The sequence below is a fragment of the Taudactylus pleione genome, unplaced genomic scaffold, assembly GCF_031769625.1.
Source record: "Taudactylus pleione unplaced genomic scaffold, aTauple2 ptg000336l, whole genome shotgun sequence".
Classification (NCBI taxonomy): Eukaryota; Metazoa; Chordata; class Amphibia; order Anura; family Myobatrachidae; genus Taudactylus; species Taudactylus pleione.
Genome location: NW_028284737.1, coordinates 991,272 through 1,009,234, shown reverse-complemented (window position 1 = coordinate 1,009,234; position 17,963 = coordinate 991,272). Strand labels below are relative to the sequence as shown.

The 17,963-nt window shown below is 46.8% G+C and overlaps 1 protein-coding gene across 2 annotated transcripts in view; it reads right to left on the bottom strand.

Annotated features, from left to right (window-relative positions):
- SEPTIN3 (septin 3) overlaps positions 1–17,229 on the bottom strand; it is a 496,581-nt gene extending 479,352 nt beyond the window's left edge. For both annotated transcript variants that reach the window (XM_088443868.1, XM_088443870.1), the window contains exon 1: positions 17,161–17,229. In XM_088443868.1, coding sequence (XP_088299994.1) covers positions 17,161–17,170 — 10 coding nt within the window. In that variant the 5' untranslated portion in view covers positions 17,171–17,229. The remainder of the gene's footprint in view (positions 1–17,160) is intronic.
- Positions 17,230–17,963: the final 734 nt, after the last annotated feature.

The window sequence follows — 17,963 nt, the reverse complement described above, 5'->3', positions numbered from 1 at the left end:
GACGGGGAGCATTAACATCTTCAGAACTCACCCAGGATCTCTCCTCAGTACCATATCCTTTCCAATGGACCAGATATTGGAGTTTCCCATAACGACATCAAGCATTGACAATGTTCTCAATCTCAAATTGGGTCTTGACTGGAGGAGGTTTTGGTGGAGAAGATTCAAACCTGTTGAGAATAAGAGATTTAAGGAGATACACATGAAAGGAATTGAGGATCTTGAGTGATGGTGGAAGCTGTAAACGATATGCCACTGGATTGATTATCTTGATAATAGGGAATGGACCGATAAATTGAGGAGCAAACTTCATAGATGGAACTTGAAGTCTGAGGTTATGTGTGGATAGCCAGACACGATCGCCCACTTTAAGATATGGAATGTATCTCCTCTTTCTGTCAGCAAAGATCTTGTAAAAAGCTGAAGATTTTTTAAAAGTTGCATGAACTTCCTTCCAGATGCTTGAAAAATATTGCAGAGATGCTTTGGCCACTGGTACAGCAAATATTGGAATAGACTGAAACCCAGGAATATGAGGATGTTGCCCATAGACTGTAAGGGAGTGGTTCCAGATGAAGTGTGGTATGAGTTGTTATGGGCGAATTCAGCCCATGGCAGAAAATCAATCCAATAATCCTGAGAGGAAGTAATATACATGCAAAGGAAGGTCTCAAGATCCTGGTTGACCCTCTCAGTTTGCCCACTGGAATACAGGTGATACACTGTGGAAAATTTTAATTGAATATGTAAGGTAGAACAGAGAGCCCACCAGAAATGAGCAATGAACTGTGACCCCCTTTCCAAAACTATTTCTTTGGGTAAACCATGGGGACAAAATACTTCAACAATGAAGAGCTGAGAGACGTGGAGCAGATGATAATCCTGATAGAGGTATGAAGTGTGCCAACTTCACAAACCTGTCGACTACAACACATATGGTGGTAAATCCCTTGGGGACCAGAAGGTCGGTAATAAAATCCATGGATATATGGGTCCATGGTTGTAGTGGAATGGGCAGAGACTGTAATGGTCCAACAGGCAGCTGGTGAGAAATCTTATGTTGGGCACGCTGAGAGCATGAGGATACAAACTCTTCTACATCAGATCACATAGAAGGCCTCCAATAATATATTTTGATAAGTTCCAGAGTCTTTTTGACGCCTGTATGGCTGGAGAACTTGGAGGCATGAGCCCATAGTAGTAGTAGATTACAAAGCTCAGGGGACACAATCGTTTTCCCTAGAAGAGGTGTAACCAAATCAGTAGCAGCAAACACAGTAGGGTTTAACATTGGATATTGTTCAGGAGCTTCTACTTCATCCTCGGGGTTCATGGACCGAGTTAAGGAATCTGCCTTACAGTTGTGAGAGCCAGGACAGAAGGAAATTTTTCAATCAAATCAGGAGAAGAACAATGCCTACTGGGCTTGTCTGGGTGTGAGGCATTGGACAGTCTTTAGAAACAGCAGATTTTTGTGCTTGGTGAATACCGATATTGGGAAACTGTCACCTTCCAGCAGGTAACGCCATTCTTCAAAGGCCAATTTGATGGCTAAGAGTTCTTTCTCACCAATGGGGTAGTTTATTTTATGGCAGGCAAGAACTTTTTGGAGAAAAAGCTACATGGATGTAGTTTTTCTTCAGATCTCTGAGATAACACTGCCCCTACACCTTCAGAGGATGCGTACACTTCAAGAATAAAAGGTTGAGTGACATGAGGTTGGCAGAGTACCAGAGCAGAAATAAAAGACTGTTTTAATAGCTGGAAGGCTGACTTTGCTTCTGAAGACCATCGCATTGGGTTGGCACCCTTACAGGTTAATGCAGAGATAGGAGCTGCCAAGGTAGAAAATCCATTGATACATTTTCTATAGTAGTTGGCGAAATCCAGGAATCTTTGAATGGCTTTTAAGGAATTGGGTTCAGCCCAGGAAAGTACTGCTTGAACCTTTTCAGGATCCATCTTGAGGCCGGTACCTGAAATGATGTATCCTAAAAAAAGGAATGATTCGTACTTTGAAAACAAATTTTTTGATTTTATAAAAAAGCTGGTTAGTATGAAGTCTTCAGAGGACTTCTTTCACTTGGTCATGATGAGTAGCAAGGTCACTGGAAAATATAAGGATATCATCCAATTATACAACCACTGAGTGATACAGGAGGTCTCGACAAATTTCTTTCACAAAATGTTGAAATATGGCTGGGGTATTGCTCAGATCAAAGGGCATGATGAGGTATTCATAGTGCCCATCTCTAGTGTTGAATGCCATTTTCCATTTGTCACCCAAGTGAATACGGATTAAATTGTATGCACCCATTAGATCCAATTTCATGAAGACAGTAGAATCCTTCACCTTATCAAAGAGCTCTGCGATCTATGGTAATGGGTAGCGATTCTTGATGGTGATTTCATTGAGTCCACTATAATCAATACAGGGTCAAAGTCCGCCACTTTTTTTCTTAACAAAGAAAAACCCTGCACCAGCAGGAGAAGATGAAGGTCGAATGAATGCTTTGGCAAGATTCTCTTGGATGTACTCATCATTGATTTAATCTCTGGCTCGCATAATGTTTAAGTCTGACCCCAGGGAGGCATTTTTCCAGGTATTAACTCTATTAGACAATCCCATTCCCTGTGGGGAGTCAGAATGTCAGCTCCCTGTTTGCTGAAAACATCCAGATAAGAATGATCTTGGGATGTTAGTTTCTCAGCCAGGGTGATATCAGAGACCCAGATGGGGACTACTTTTTCCAGACATGCTTTAGCACAGTTCTTACCCCAAGACAGGATATGCATGGTAGACCACTCAACCTGAGGGTTGTGCTTCTTTAGCAAAGGAAGTCCAAGTACAATAGCATGGGTAGCCTTAGGAATTACAAGAAATTACATTTCTTCAGAGTGCAATGCTCCTACCTGGAGTTTAACAGTTAATGTACAGTCAGTGATGGAGCCATGAGGAATCAGACTGCCGTCCATAGCTGACAGTGAAATATGATGGGACAAAGTCACAGTGGGTATATGGTGCTTGATGACTTAGCTGTGTGTTACAAATTCTAAGCAGAACCGGAATCCAGGAGCGCAGAAAGAGAATAACGCTTGTTGTCAAGAAGAGTCACAGGAATCACAGAGTCAAAAGGTTGAGAAGAGGGATGTATTTCTCCTAATCTTTTCCCTCTCTGAGACATTAGGAGCGACTGTTTTCCAGCTGTTTGGCACAGAAAGAAATCATATGTCCAACTTCACCACAATATAAACATAATTTCAACTGATGTCGTCTTTGATTTTCTTGCTTCTTACACCAGAACACTCTTGGAGGCATAAGTCAATTTGAATGCACAAGGAAATAAGACCCTCCAATTTGGATGGAAGATCACAGGTTGCCAATTCATCCTTAATTCGGTCAGAAACTCCATTCCAGAATGTGGCTATAAGAGCTTCCTTATTCCATTGCAATTCTGATGCTAAAATCTGAAACTGAATGACGTATTGACCCATAGATTTACAACCCCGGTGTAACTGTGTTAGGTCTCTGGATGCTGACATAGATCTTCCAGGCTCAACAAATATCTTGCGGAAGGTGGTAATAAAGTCAGTATAAACAGACAGTAGTGGGTCAGATCCTTACCATAACGGGGATACCCAATTCAGAGCTGGACCCAGGAGCAGGGATACAATATAAGCAATCTTGATTTTGTCCGATGAAAAATTGGCAAGTTGCAAGGTAAAGTGCACATCACATTGGTTTGATGGTGAAGTCTGGGTGTTGGAGAAACAATAGATGCAGGAGGGGCAGTAACACCAGGTCCTGCGGTACAATTTAGGAATCGAACCCGGGTCTTGGCAGAGAGATGCCGGATCATACCCACTAGACCACCAGCAACATCAGTGTTGAAGACAAGTTGTTATGTGCAATCATAGGAGAGTGTGGCAGTAGTTTGACCAGGTTAATACTGGATTAGTACTGTAGATATAATAAACTTACTGTAACCGAAATGCTGGAGTGGTAGATCTTGGTAACGTATTGACCAGGCTGAAACTGGGTCGCTGTAGTCCAGGATCCAGGAGCACTCAGATGATAGCAGGATCAGATGCAGACAAAACACCAGTACAAAACTACATGGGTAGTAGGTAATGATACTAGGAATGGCATCAATTGGAGCAGGAACCAGGAACTCTCACCATATAGTGAGATTGGTATACACAGGCAAGTTGTAGGTTTAGATAACAGGAACAGGTAGGTATTCACTGTGCAACTAGTGGGATAGCTGCCTCAGGCATAGACAGAACCGGATTCATACCGGACACCAGAATGGATAGTGGATGAAGATACCAGGGACCAGGGGCTGGCTGGCAACTTTTAGCCTGGGGGGCAAATGCATGCAGGAGGCCCTGGCAGTGGAGTAGCGTGTAGCCAGGGTGCCTGGAGCACATGCATGCTATGGTGCAAACCCCCCCCTCAAGTGTTCCAGGGAGGAGGCAGGTCCATATGGGATTAATGTAAAGTAAGAATAAAGATTAGGGGCAGCCCTCTGTAGTGGTGCCCAGATGCAGTGTCCCCCTGTGCCCCAGGAGAGGACCCCCTTATGCAGGCCTCCAGTAGTGATCCCCCCTATACAGTGCCCCTTATACAGTGCCCCCAGTAGTGGCCCCCTGTGCAGTGCCCCTTGTGCCCCCAGAAGTAAAAAGTAAACCCCTTATATAGTGCCCCCAGTGGTGGTACCCCCTATGCAGTGCCCCAGTAGTGGTACCCCTATGCAGTGCCCCTTGTACCCCCAGTAGTAAGCCACATATATAGTGCCCCCAGTAGTGGTCCCCCCTGTGCAGTGCCCCTTGTGCCCCCAGAAGTAAACCCCTTATATAGTGCCCCCAGTAGTGGTACCCCCTATGCAGTGCTCCCATTAGTGGTACCCCCTATGCAGTGCCCCCAGTAGTAAGCCCCTTATATAGTGCCCCCAGTAATGGTCCCCCCTGTGCAGTGCCCCTTGTGCCCCCAGTAGTAAGCCCCTTATATAGTGCCCCCAGTAGCAATACCCCCTATGCAGTGCCCCTAGTAGTGGTACCCCCTATGCAGTGCCCCTTATATAGTGCCCCCAGTAGCAGTCCACCCCCTATGCAGTGCCTCCAATAGTGGTAACCCTTATGCAGTGCCCCTTAAATAGTGGCCCAAGTTGTACTCTCCCCCCTATGCAGTACCCCCAGTATTGCCCTTTATATAGAGCCCCCAGCAGTGGTCCCCTGATGCAGTGCCCCCAGTGGTAGTCCCTTCCTCCTATGCAGTGCCCCTAGTAGTAGTCCCCTCCCCCCTATGCAGTGCCCCTAGTAGTAGTCTCCTTCCCTTGTAGTGCCCCTAGCAGTAATCCCCCCTTGTAGTGCCCCCAGTAGCAGTAGTCCCCCCTCTTTTAGTGCCCCCAGTAGTAGCCCCCCCTTGTAGTGCCCCCAGTAATGATCTCCCCCTTGTAGTGCCTCCAGTAGTAGCCACCCCTTGTAGTGCCCCAGTAGTGATATCCCCCTTGTAGTGCCCCCAGTAGTAGTCCCCCACCCTTGTAGTGCCCCCAGTAGTGATCTCCCCCTTGTAGTGCCCCCAGTAGTAGTCCCCTACCCTTGTAGTGCCCCCAGTAGTGATCTGCCCCTTGTAGTGCCCCCAGTAGTAGTCCCTGACCTTGTAGTGCCCCCAGTAGTGGTCTCCCCTCTTGTAGGGCCCCCAGTAGTAGCCCCCCCTAGTAGTGGCCCCAGTAGTGATCTCCCCCTTGTAGTGCCCCCAGTAGTAGCCCCCCTTGTAGTGCCGCAGTAGTGATCTCCCCCTTGTAGTGTCCCCAGTAGTAGTCCCCCACCCTTGTAGTGCCCCCAGTAGTGGTCTCCCCTCTTATAGGGCCCCCAGTAGTGGTTGCAGTGCCCCACCCAGTAGACACAAGTAATAAAAAAAAAACACTTACCTGAATCCCCGCTCCCGCCACCATTCGCTCCTCCATCTGTCCTCCCAGGCCGGCCCGCTCTGCATTATGGGAGAGACATCATGACGTCTCTACCATTACCCACTGCAGGAGCCATCAGTGGGTGCAGCAGCAGTCAGTGATAGTCTGACAGACTCTCATTGGCTGCAACTTAAAAGAAACACACAGCTGCTGTCACCGGCGGCTGTGTGTTTGTCAGTCACTGTGTAGCACTGACCGAACTCCGTCCATCAGGGCCGGACTGGGACTAAAAATAGGCCCTGGCATTTAAAGAACACATGGGTCCACCTCTCGTCAGCATCTGTCTCCTGGCATAGACTCCTCCCCTAACTATTCCTGACCCCTCCCACTTCTTAGTCTATGCTCCTACAAATGTAATTACTATTAGAACAACAGACAAGTACACATCATTATCTATTAAAATACATACAACAGAGCACATCCTGCATGGGAGTCAAACATTTGGTATTGTGTTGGTTCTGTTAAGTTGTGCAGACACCTATAGATATATCTGTCCAATTCGTGTGGTGGGACAGAAAATCTGGGAATGTCTGGGAGCAAATAACAATAGAAATTTGCTCCCAGATGCTGGAAACTGGACCAGATTTTCTTTCCCACCAGACAGATTGGATGGATATCTATAGGTAAAGCTGGCACTTCACTGGTGTAGGTCATACACAAGAAAGGGGAAAGCATTTTCCCAAGCAATAGTTTAGCAGTTGTAGAAGATTAGATAGTGTTCACTGTAGGACTTTTTGAAGGCAGGGGTGCTGAATGCAGAGGACACCTCTGTGCACACAAAAGCAGAGCCACAACTACACATTTTAACAAAAGAGCATTTGTGCTGCCAACTATAGGGGAAGCAGGGAGAGTGCGTGCCGAAGGCATGCGTCCAAAAATTCAGGCGTAGTTTTGCTGGGAAGGGGCGTAGCCCCCTAATATTTCATGTTACGTCATAGAGTAGTGTCCCTTTTTCACATTACGTCACACGGTAGTGCCCCATAGTCATGTTACGTCACACAGTAGTGTCCCTTTTACACGTTATGTCACACAATAGTGTCCCTTATTCACATACACATATATGAATATTTGCACATATTATAAAATAGAAATATAATAAACAATATATTGTATATAATTAATATTAATACTACATGGATCTGCAGGTTTGAAATAGCAACATACTAAAAGGAAAAGAGAGACAGGAAAAAGAGAGGAGGAAAGGGGGGAGCCAGGAGAAAAAGAGAGGATGAATTTGGGCAGCTGGGGAGAAGGAAAGAGGGGACCCAACATAGGAGAATTAGGGAGAGCCAGGAGAGAGAGAGGAGGAATAGGAGGAACTGGGGTAGAGAGAGAGAATATGGGGAGCCAGGAGAGACATAGGAGAAATATGGGGAGTAGGAATAGAGAGAAGAAATAGGGAGAGCCGCAAGAGAGTGAAGGAAAAGGTTGAGTCGAGAGAAAGGGAGGAGGAACTGGGGAAACTAGACAGACATAGGAGAAATAGGGTGAGCTGGGAGAGAGAGAAGGAATAGGGGAAGCTGGGAGAGAGAGAGAAGGAATTGGGGAGGCCGGGAAAGACATAGGAGAAGGGAGCTGGGTGAGAGTAGGAAGGAATAGGGAAAGATGAGAGAGAGAAGAGGAATAGGGGGAGACAGGAGAGACATAGAAGAAAGGGGAAGCTGGGAGAGAGAAGAGGAATAGGGGGAGACGAGAAAGACAGAGAAGAAAGGGGAAGCTGGGAGAGAGAAGAGGAATAGGGGGAGACGAGAGAGACATAGAAGAAAGGGGAAGCTGGGAGAGAGAAGAGGAATAGTGGGAGACATAGGAGAGGGGGAGACGGGAGAGATGTAGGGGGGGAGGGGGACGGGAGAGGGGGAGATGGGAGAGATGGAGAGGGAGACAGACGGGAGAGGGGAAGAGGGAGACAGAGATGGGAGAGGGGGGGAGAGAGGGGGGAGGGGGGGAGAGGGGGAAGAGGAAGGGGGGGAGAGGAAGGGGGGGAGACAGGAGAGGGGGAGACAGACGGGAAAGGGGGAGACAGAGACAGGAGGGGGGGCAAGAAGCGGTAATATTGCGGAGTGGGCGTGGCCTCATCGTGAGGGAGTGTGGTATCACAGTAAGGGAGCATGATCTCTAAGAAGACAGAATGTCAGCCACTGCATACCCCAACTGACATAGCACATGCTGCACACCCCCCAAACTGACATAGCACATGCTGCACACCCCCAACTGACATAGCACATGCTGCACACCCCCCATCTGACATAGCACACGCTGCACAAACCCCAACTGACATAGCACATGCTGCACACCCCCAACTGACATAGCATATGCTGCACACACCCCAACTGACATAGCACATGCTGCACACCCCCAACTGACATAGCACACATTGCACACCCCCAACTGACATAGCACATGCTGCACACCCCCAACTGACATAACACATGCTGCACACACCCCAACTGACATAGCACATGCTGTACACCCCCCAACTGCACACCCCTCAACTGACATAGCACATGCTGTACACCCCCCAACTGACATAGCACATGCTGCACACCCCCCAACTGACATAGCACACGCTGCACACCCCCAACTGACATAGCATATGCTGCACACACCCCAACTGACATAGCACATGCTGCACACCCCCAACTGACATAGCACACATTGCACACCCCCAACTGACATAGCACATGCTGCACACCCCCAACTGACATAACACATGCTGCACACACCCCAACTGACATAGCACATGCTGTACACCCCCCAACTGCACACCCCTCAACTGACATAGCACATGCTGTACACCCCCCAACTGACATAGCACATGCTGCACACCCCCCAACTGACATAGCACACGCTGCACACCCCCCAACTGACAAAGCACATGCTGCACACCCCCAACTGACATAGCACATGCTGCACACCCCCCAACTGACATAGCACACGCTGCACACCCCCCAACTGACATAGCACACGCTGCACACACCCCAACTGACATAGCACACGCTGCACACACCCCAACTGACATAGCACACGCTGCACACACCCCAACACGCTGCACACACCCCAACTGACATAGCACACGCTGCACACCCCCAACTGACATAGCACATGCTGCACACCCCCCAACTGACATAGCACACGCTGCACACACCCCAACTGACATAGCACATGCTGCACACTCCCAACTGACATAGCATATGCTGCACACCCCCCAACTGACATAGCACATGCTGCACACTCCCAACTGACATAGCACAAGCTGCAACCCCCAACTGACATAGCACATGCTGCACACCCCCAACTGACATAGCACATGCTGCACACACCCCAACTGACATAGCACATGCTGTACACCCCCCAACTGCACACCCCCCAACTGACATAGCACATGCTGCACACCCCCCAACTGACATAGCACACACTGCACACTCCCCAACTGACATAGCACACGCTGCACACACCCCAACTGACATAGCACATGCTGCACACCCCCCAACTGACATAGCACACGCTGCACACACCCCAACTGACATAGCACACGCTGCACACCCTCCAACTGACATAGCACAAGCTGCACACCCCCAACTGACATAGCACATGCTGCACACCCCCCAACTGACATAGCACATGCTGTATACCCCCCAACTGACATAGCACACGCTGTACACCCCCCAACTGACATAGCACATTCTGCACACCCCCCAACTGACATAGCACACGCTGTACATCTGCCAACTGACATAGCACATGCTGCACACCCCCCATCTGACATAGCACACGCTGCACACACCCCAACTGACATAGCACATGCTGCACACCCCCAACTGACATAGCATATGCTGCACACACCCCAACTGACATAGCACATGCTGCACACCCCCAACTGACATAACACATGCTGCACACACCCCAACTGACCTAGCACATGCTGTACACCCCCCAACTGCACACCCCTCAACTGACATAGCACATGCTGTACACCCCCCAACTGACATAGCACATGCTGCACACCCCCCAACTGACATAGCACACGCTGCACACCCCCCAACTGACATAGCACACGCTGCACACCCCTCAACTGACAAAGCACATGCTGCACACCCCCAACTGACATAGCACATGCTGCACACCCCCCAAATGACATAGCACATGCTGCAAACCCCCAACTGACATAGCACATGCTGCACACCCCCCAACTGACATAGCACACGCTGCACACCCCCCAACTGACATAGCACACGCTGCACACACCCCAACTGACATAGCACACGCTGCACACCCCCCAACTGACATAGCACACGCTGCACACACCCCAACTGACATAGCACACGCTGCACACACCCCAACTGACATAGCACACGCTGCACACCCCCAACTGACATAGCACATGCTGCACACCCCCCAACTGACATAGCACACGCTGCACACACCCCAACTGACATAGCACATGCTGCACACCCCCAACTGACATAGCATATGCTGCACACCCCCCAACTGACATAGCACATGCTGCACACTCCCAACTGACATAGCACATGCTGCAACCCCCTACTGACATAGCACATGCTGCACACCCCCAACTGACATAGCACATGCTGCACACACCCCAACTGACATAGCACATGCTGTACACCCCCCAACTGCACACCCCCCAACTGACATAGCACATGCTGCACACCCCCCAACTGACATAGCACACACTGCACACCCCCCAACTGACATAGCACACGCTGCACACACCCCAACTGACATAGCACATGCTGCACACCCCCCAACTGACATAGCACACGCTGCACACACCCCAACTGACATAGCACACGCTGCACACCCCCCAACTGACATAGCACAAGCTGCACACCCCTAACTGACATAGCACATGCTGCACACCCCCCAACTGACATAGCACATGCTGTATACCCCCCAACTGACATAGCACACGCTGTACACCCCCCACTGACATAGCACATGCTGCACACCCCCCAACTGACATAGCACACGCTGTACATCTGCCAACTGACATAGCACATGCTGTACACTCCCCAACTGACATAGCACACACTGCACCCCCCCCAACTGACATAGCACATGCTGCACACCCCCCAACTGACATAGCACATGCTGCATCCCTCCCCAAATGACATAGCATTTGCTGCACACACCCCCAAATGACATAGCACATGCTGCGCGTGCACCCCCCCAGGCCCCAACATCCTGCTGCAGGCTGCACTGCACCCCGCACAACTGACATTATTTACACATGCTGCTCACACGCCCCTTCCCCCTGCTTCCCCCGTGGAGGTGTAGTTACCTGATGAAGCTGCAACAAGCACATGCGCAGTGCATATCCCTGCTGTGCGCTTGCCTCATGATCCTGCCCAGTCAGTGCCCAGTACGGAGGGCGGGCACGGCAGATTGGAGTGGACAGCCTGGCCCCAACCACCATCTAGAGAGAGAACAGCCCGGACAGACTGACAAGTGCAGCCAGCAGCAGGACGCGGAGGCCAGTCTCAGCCGGTGTCCGGACTCTTCAGTGCGGCTGTTCTGGTCGTGGCAGTACAACCTCCCGTACCTCGCCTTGCTCAGTAAGATTTCAGGAATGCACGGCCACGTCATGACGCAGCGTGATGACGTCACTGCGTCATGATGCGGCCGCGCATTCGTGCAATCTGTTTACTGAGCAAGGCGCCGCCCGGGAGGTTGTACTGCCGGGTGAGCCTGTGCTCAGCCAAAGCGGCCCATTTGGCCATCGGCCCTTCTGACATTTGCCAGTAGTGCCCGATGGCCAGTCCGGCCCTGCTGTCCAGTCAGCGCTACACGCGAGGTGCAGTCTGTGTCACCCTGCCCCCTGGCCCAGCCTGCCACTGCCAGGGACGGCATCAATGGTGCAGGAACCAGGAATGCTCACCATGCAATGAGAATGGTATACACAGGTGAGTGGCAGGTTTGGATATTAGGAACAGGCTGAGATTATCTGTGCAGCCAGTGGAATAGCTATACCAGGTGTAGATCATTGTAGTAGTCCGTGTAGCAAAAGGAAGCAAAATTGCACAAACAGGATACAAGTAAGCAACAGGAGCTAAGTATAGCTCTCTCAGTAGGAACTGAGATTAAACATTGTACTGGCAAAAAGGTAGAGTCAGGAGCTGGGATATATACCCCTCGGTTACCTGGGATAGGCTGAGCAGGGATAAGTGGTACGGTGAGGCTCAGGCTATCACTTGATTGGCTGTTGCATACAGGTGATCGAGACTTGTCACTGCAGTACTCTGTAGCAGGCTTAGATCTTGCTTGAGACCTAGCAGGCCAAGAAACACTAAAGCCTGTGCGTCTGGGATGTAATAGAAAATGCTGGCAGAATTGGTAAGTAACCTGGCAGCAGGGGAAACAGACCCCGGGTTGTGATAGCCCAGGGCTGGTTATGCTGTTGGGGGGAACCCCGCAACATTTTTATTTTTTTTTAAATATACACAAGCAGCCGTCATGTATCTTACTGATATGTGCAGGCTGCATGTTTGGGAGTATTGGGCTATGGGGGACATTGGTAGGAAACACGATCACATACACCATCAAAAAACACAATTGAGCTAAACACAATTCTTAGTAAATTTGAGTGTTTTAGCTGACACAAGTCACCTGTGTTTCTGCGATGCTGTGCATGTTTAAATTCAGGCTATCTTCGGCCAGACACGATTCTTAGTAAATTTACCACTTAGAATGGCAAAAACTGACTAATATAGATGTTGGGTTTCAATTTAAACTGAAACTCGACAGATGCTTAATACTATATTTTTAGACATCTTGATCAATTTTAAAATCAATCACAAATCGACCTTTACTAAATTTATATCTCTTTAGGTCTCTATACCCTTATCACTGTTTGGATTGAGAAAAAAAAACCTCTCACATCATGCATTTTTGAGACATTTTAGGCCCAACCATTCTATACGGACCGTGAGTCCCATTTTTATTGCCTCCATTCTGCCCACTTCACTAGGAAGTGTGGAGGATTTGGGAGAACCAGCCAGTCTTCCAGGGGTACAGAGGACTACCTGAAAAAATCGTGAGCCTCCTGCAACTTATGGGAGAGTAGGTAAGTATGCACATAGTATTTACCTAGTTATTTTATGCACCATACAGTAATAGTGCTCTAGTTCATTTTATGTCCCATATTGTTGCCCTAGATCAGTTTATGTACAGTACCATACAGTATTAGTGCCCTAATTAATTTTATGCCCCTTAGTAGAGCCCTAGTTCACATTAAACCATACCTTGCAACCAGTTCATATTATGCAACATTGTATTCCACCCAGTCTACAATATGCCACATTATAGTGCTGCCAGTGCACATTATGCCACACACTGCCTCCAGTTCACATTATACCACAAAGAGGACAGGGACCAACCAGCTCCTAATGCAGGACATTTAGGCCACTAATCTCAGAGTTCAATACCCACCCCCAACTTCACTAAGGTTGTACCAAGGATAAGCCTACTCTCTGACAGTGCTGGGCTTACTGATGAGTTCAGCTTTGTCTCTTAGCATGAAACAGGATTAATGGAGATGGATCATATCAGTGTGGAGCTTTACTGAGATAGAGATCGCCATTGACAAGTCCCGCTCTTCAGGCCCGAGTAATGGGCCTGACCCAATTTCTTAGCATTCAATTTTAAGACTTTGGTAGACAACTATGGGCCTGATTAAGCAATAATCGCTATTGCGATCGCAATAGCGATTACGCACCTAGTCTCATTGTGAAGATATGCTAATGATTGCAATTGCAATGCCATATGCAGCCTAACATAAGGACGCCCACCTTACCTTACACACATCCGTAATACTTAGCAAGACTGCAAAACAATCAGGAACATCAATAAAATTGGAGCCTCATGCACAAGGTCTGACCTTATTCAGGAATTGCTAACCTCATCACACGCAGTGAAAGCCCAAGCAATGACGTTCAAATGCACTGGCACACCTGCATTTTGCCGACCATCCCCCAGTCACCACCCCCAAATGGTGCTTCCGATCAATCATTCTGTGATGGGTCAGCATAGTCACTGCGATCACAGTCCCGATCACAGTGGAGTGTTCATGTATGCGCACCATGATGCATATGCATGCACATAACGCAACAATTGCATGCATAATCATAATAGCGATCTTTGCTGATTAAGGCCGTATATGAGCTGGGACCAGAGCCTTAAAAATCTCTGGGCTCCATAGCAATTACACTCCTTACGCCCATTGGCAGAGCTACTATTTTTAAAACTTCATGTTCATTGTAGGATGAGTAGAACAAAATTGACCATACACTGTATGGATTTGAAATTCTTTGCTCTAACCAAATGGTTAGATAAACTTTATTTTTTTATATCCAGTACCATCACCTGCCATCATGTGATGCTCCATTATTTATAGAATTTCTTGACTACAGGTATGGCTTTACAGAATAAAGGTGGGTACACACTATACAGATATATCTGCAGATCGAGTGATCTGCAGATATATCTGCAGATGATGGTTGTTTGTACACACTGAACGTCCCTCATCTGTGTCTGCTCGTACCCACCTGCTGATGGACAAATATGTCTGCAGACATATCTGTCCATCGGCTGTGCAGCACAGCCAATGCGATATGTCGGTGAACGCCTACGTTCACCAACATATCGCGGCTAAACACTGCCCGATGGTCAGCAGATACATTGGCCGATCAATTGATCAACCAATGTATCTGTCAGTGTGTACCAAGCTTTAGAATGAAAAGGCAAAGGTTGCATTACTGTATTTGGAAATGCAAGTTGATCATATAAATACAGTACATCTGTTCTTTTTCTCTTTAAAATTGAATGGGAATCTTTTTTTTCCTGCCACAGTCCAAATGGAAATAATAAGTAATACAAATATTGGCTGTGGCTTCATTTAAATTGGCAGCCCCATTAATTAATAATGGAGCTAATTCAGTGATGTGTGCTAACCTGATGGTTAGCACACATCTCCAATTGTGCCGGGCTGCGCCGGCACAAGACCCGTACTGCGCAAGTGTTAGTGATTGACAGTCTGATGCCATATCAGGGCGAGGAGGGGGCAGCAACAGCATCCATTTCCCAAAACAGAGGCATGTCATCACTGTTGGGAGGAGGGAAGAAGCCAGGATCTCCGTTGGTTGCCAGAGATTTCCTGGCCTGTTTTGAGCATCTGCGTTTGCCAGCTTGAGTGACCCCATGGTCACTTAAGCCGGCAAAGGATCATGCAGATGTTCTGAAGCTGTATCCATGGACGCAGCTTGGAACAGTGATACATGCAGGAGGCGTGATGCCTCCTGCTGCATTACCATAACAGTGCTGTTGCAGCTGCTACCATGGTAGCAGCTGCAAAGGCAATAGAGTGGAACCTTGAATCACCCCTAATGTACCATCAGCTAGAGGGGGCAATCTGTTAGTGCTGTTGATTGTCATTATAATTATCATTGCATCTCATCAGCACTTGCAAGAGATGTGCCTCCTGAAAAGTGTTTGGAAGCCCCTCTCCCTGCATGTGCCAGAAAATACATCCCAGGTGCTATGATCGCATCTTGCAATGCGACCATGGGCGGTACTGGCATGCCCAGATCGCATCACAAGTGTGATCATTAATAAATGGGGGCCAAAGACCTCGGAACTTTGAACTGATAATGTAATTTATCTTTTAATTGAAACTATATTGTTGCTCAGCGAATTTGTTACAATTGCCAACATTTCGAACAGGTTCCTATAGACTTTATCATTATCCAAACAGTAACTGTTTTATATCAGTGTATCATTTATCTGCCTAGTATTGTCAATCTCATAGTCTATGATTTACATTTTGGGCCAAATGTAATAGGGTGAGAATTTTATCTTCAAAATAGGGAAACATCTGGATGAGATTTTAAATCGTGAGAGTTTTTTGAGGCTAAAAACATGCGAGTTTGTACATTCTCGGACTCTATTACATTGCCCGAGTTTAAAATGTGTGAGAGTTTACTGCTCTTTATGAGACTGCAAATATTATGTGTATTTTCCTATACTTTTAATCCAAAGTAAAAAAAAAATATTTGAACAGTTGCTTTTAGTGCTACTGTATGTACTTCTTTTTTTAGTTTGTAACATCCACTTATTTAAACTGATTCTGTGACAGACACAGCCAAATACAAACAAAACAAAACACTAGACTAGATGCACACCCTACAATACCACACATCGAATTTCGAACATATTACACACAAAATAATCATCAAACATATCTGCTTTGTTTGCACCCAATAAGACTATTCGCTATTTTCAAGCTATGCAGACTCTATCATGCATTCTCTATTCAAATATGGCTTTTATTTGTCTATAGCTTGGATATAACTATAGGTTTTTTCACTGTGTTTTGTACAAACCTCAGGATTCATTTCTTACTACATGTTTATTTACTTTGCCAAGGCCATGTACATATAATTATAGGGGGACTGTAGGAAGCAGCATAATTTCAGTTAGGCTTCCTTTGTTGCATCACATCTCCAGGATTACTGACTACTGACGATACTGCTTTGTGTTACTATCAGTCATTACTTGAAACGTCCCTTTTCTATTTGCATGATGCAACTCTATGTTACATTGTGACCACTATTGTTATAATCATTCAGACATTAATGCAGTCGGGCTCAAGTCTATACAGAATCTTCTTTTTGCAGCATGTCTATGACACTGTCACATTACATCCTGGAATTCATCTGTACAAAGCTGATCTTGGCCTGTCTGACTCTGACACATTGTTAGTAGCACATGCTACAATCTATCTCCTTGTCATTGTTGTGGTTAGATTTATGCCTTCATTTTATCTAGTTATTTATTGTGATCAGCAATACAAAATTTGCTATACAAAATTTCTTTTAATTCCTTCAAAACACATTTCTTTCCTCCCTGTGCTGTTTTTAGTCTGAACCTTTTCCACTGCCACACTTTCCCTTTACGCTCTTATTTTTCTCTACATGCATCTAAATGTTTATGTGTTAGTAATGCAATAAACATCCCAAACCTTCCCTCTTCAGTCTCTTTTTCCTTCATGTTATCCTTTCTGTTTTCTCTCCTCCCTTCTCCATAACCTATGTCTAACCCTCTTGTAAGGATCTCTTTTATGTCCCTCATTTTGATGTGCTCATTACATTAAATGATACACACAGGCCCTTACCTTTAAACATCAATCCTGTGTGGTCAGTGCTGATGCTGGATGCTTCTTTCTTTCCCTGCTTTGAGTTCTTTTCCCTCCCCTGCTACCTTCCCCTCCTCTCTAGTTTAAACAAGGATGCTGCTGCTCTGTTCACGTGACCTGAACACTGAGCATCCAAGCAGCTTCCCTACAGATGCTTTTCCACAGAAGGCAGAGCTCAGGGTATGCAGAGAGCTGGACACATTTGTGTAGCATGGCAGTATGGGATGCAGAGATGGAGAGACAATAGAATTATTGTGTCATATGATGTATAAATAAAAAAGGGGCAAGTTATGCTCATTTTGGTTTTCATGTATAGTTTATTTAAAATGAGCAACGTAATTCAATTCATAGGCAAAAAAGTCAAATAGATTAAGAAATTTGATACAGGTGCTTAAGAATAAAGATGTTTGGGAGACAATTACATAAATCATGATTTCTGTCAGACTGCATCTATATATTTATTAGCACCATTATTTTTAAATAGCACCAATATATAATGAGAATATAGGATCATTCACATGAGTCCAGTCATATTGAGTTTACAGCCTAAATATTCTATCACACACCTGCACTAAACTCCTGTTTTTACCATCAGCTATTATGACATCACATCGCTATATATGGTCATTAACCACACTCAGGGCCTGGAAAGCACCAGGTACTTCCTGGAACAGAATATAGAACCAGACCAGCAACAAATTACATTCATTCTGCAAGGTATAGAGTTCATCCTCACCCACAACTACATGTGGTTTGGTGATGAATTCTACCTGCAGTGGTGT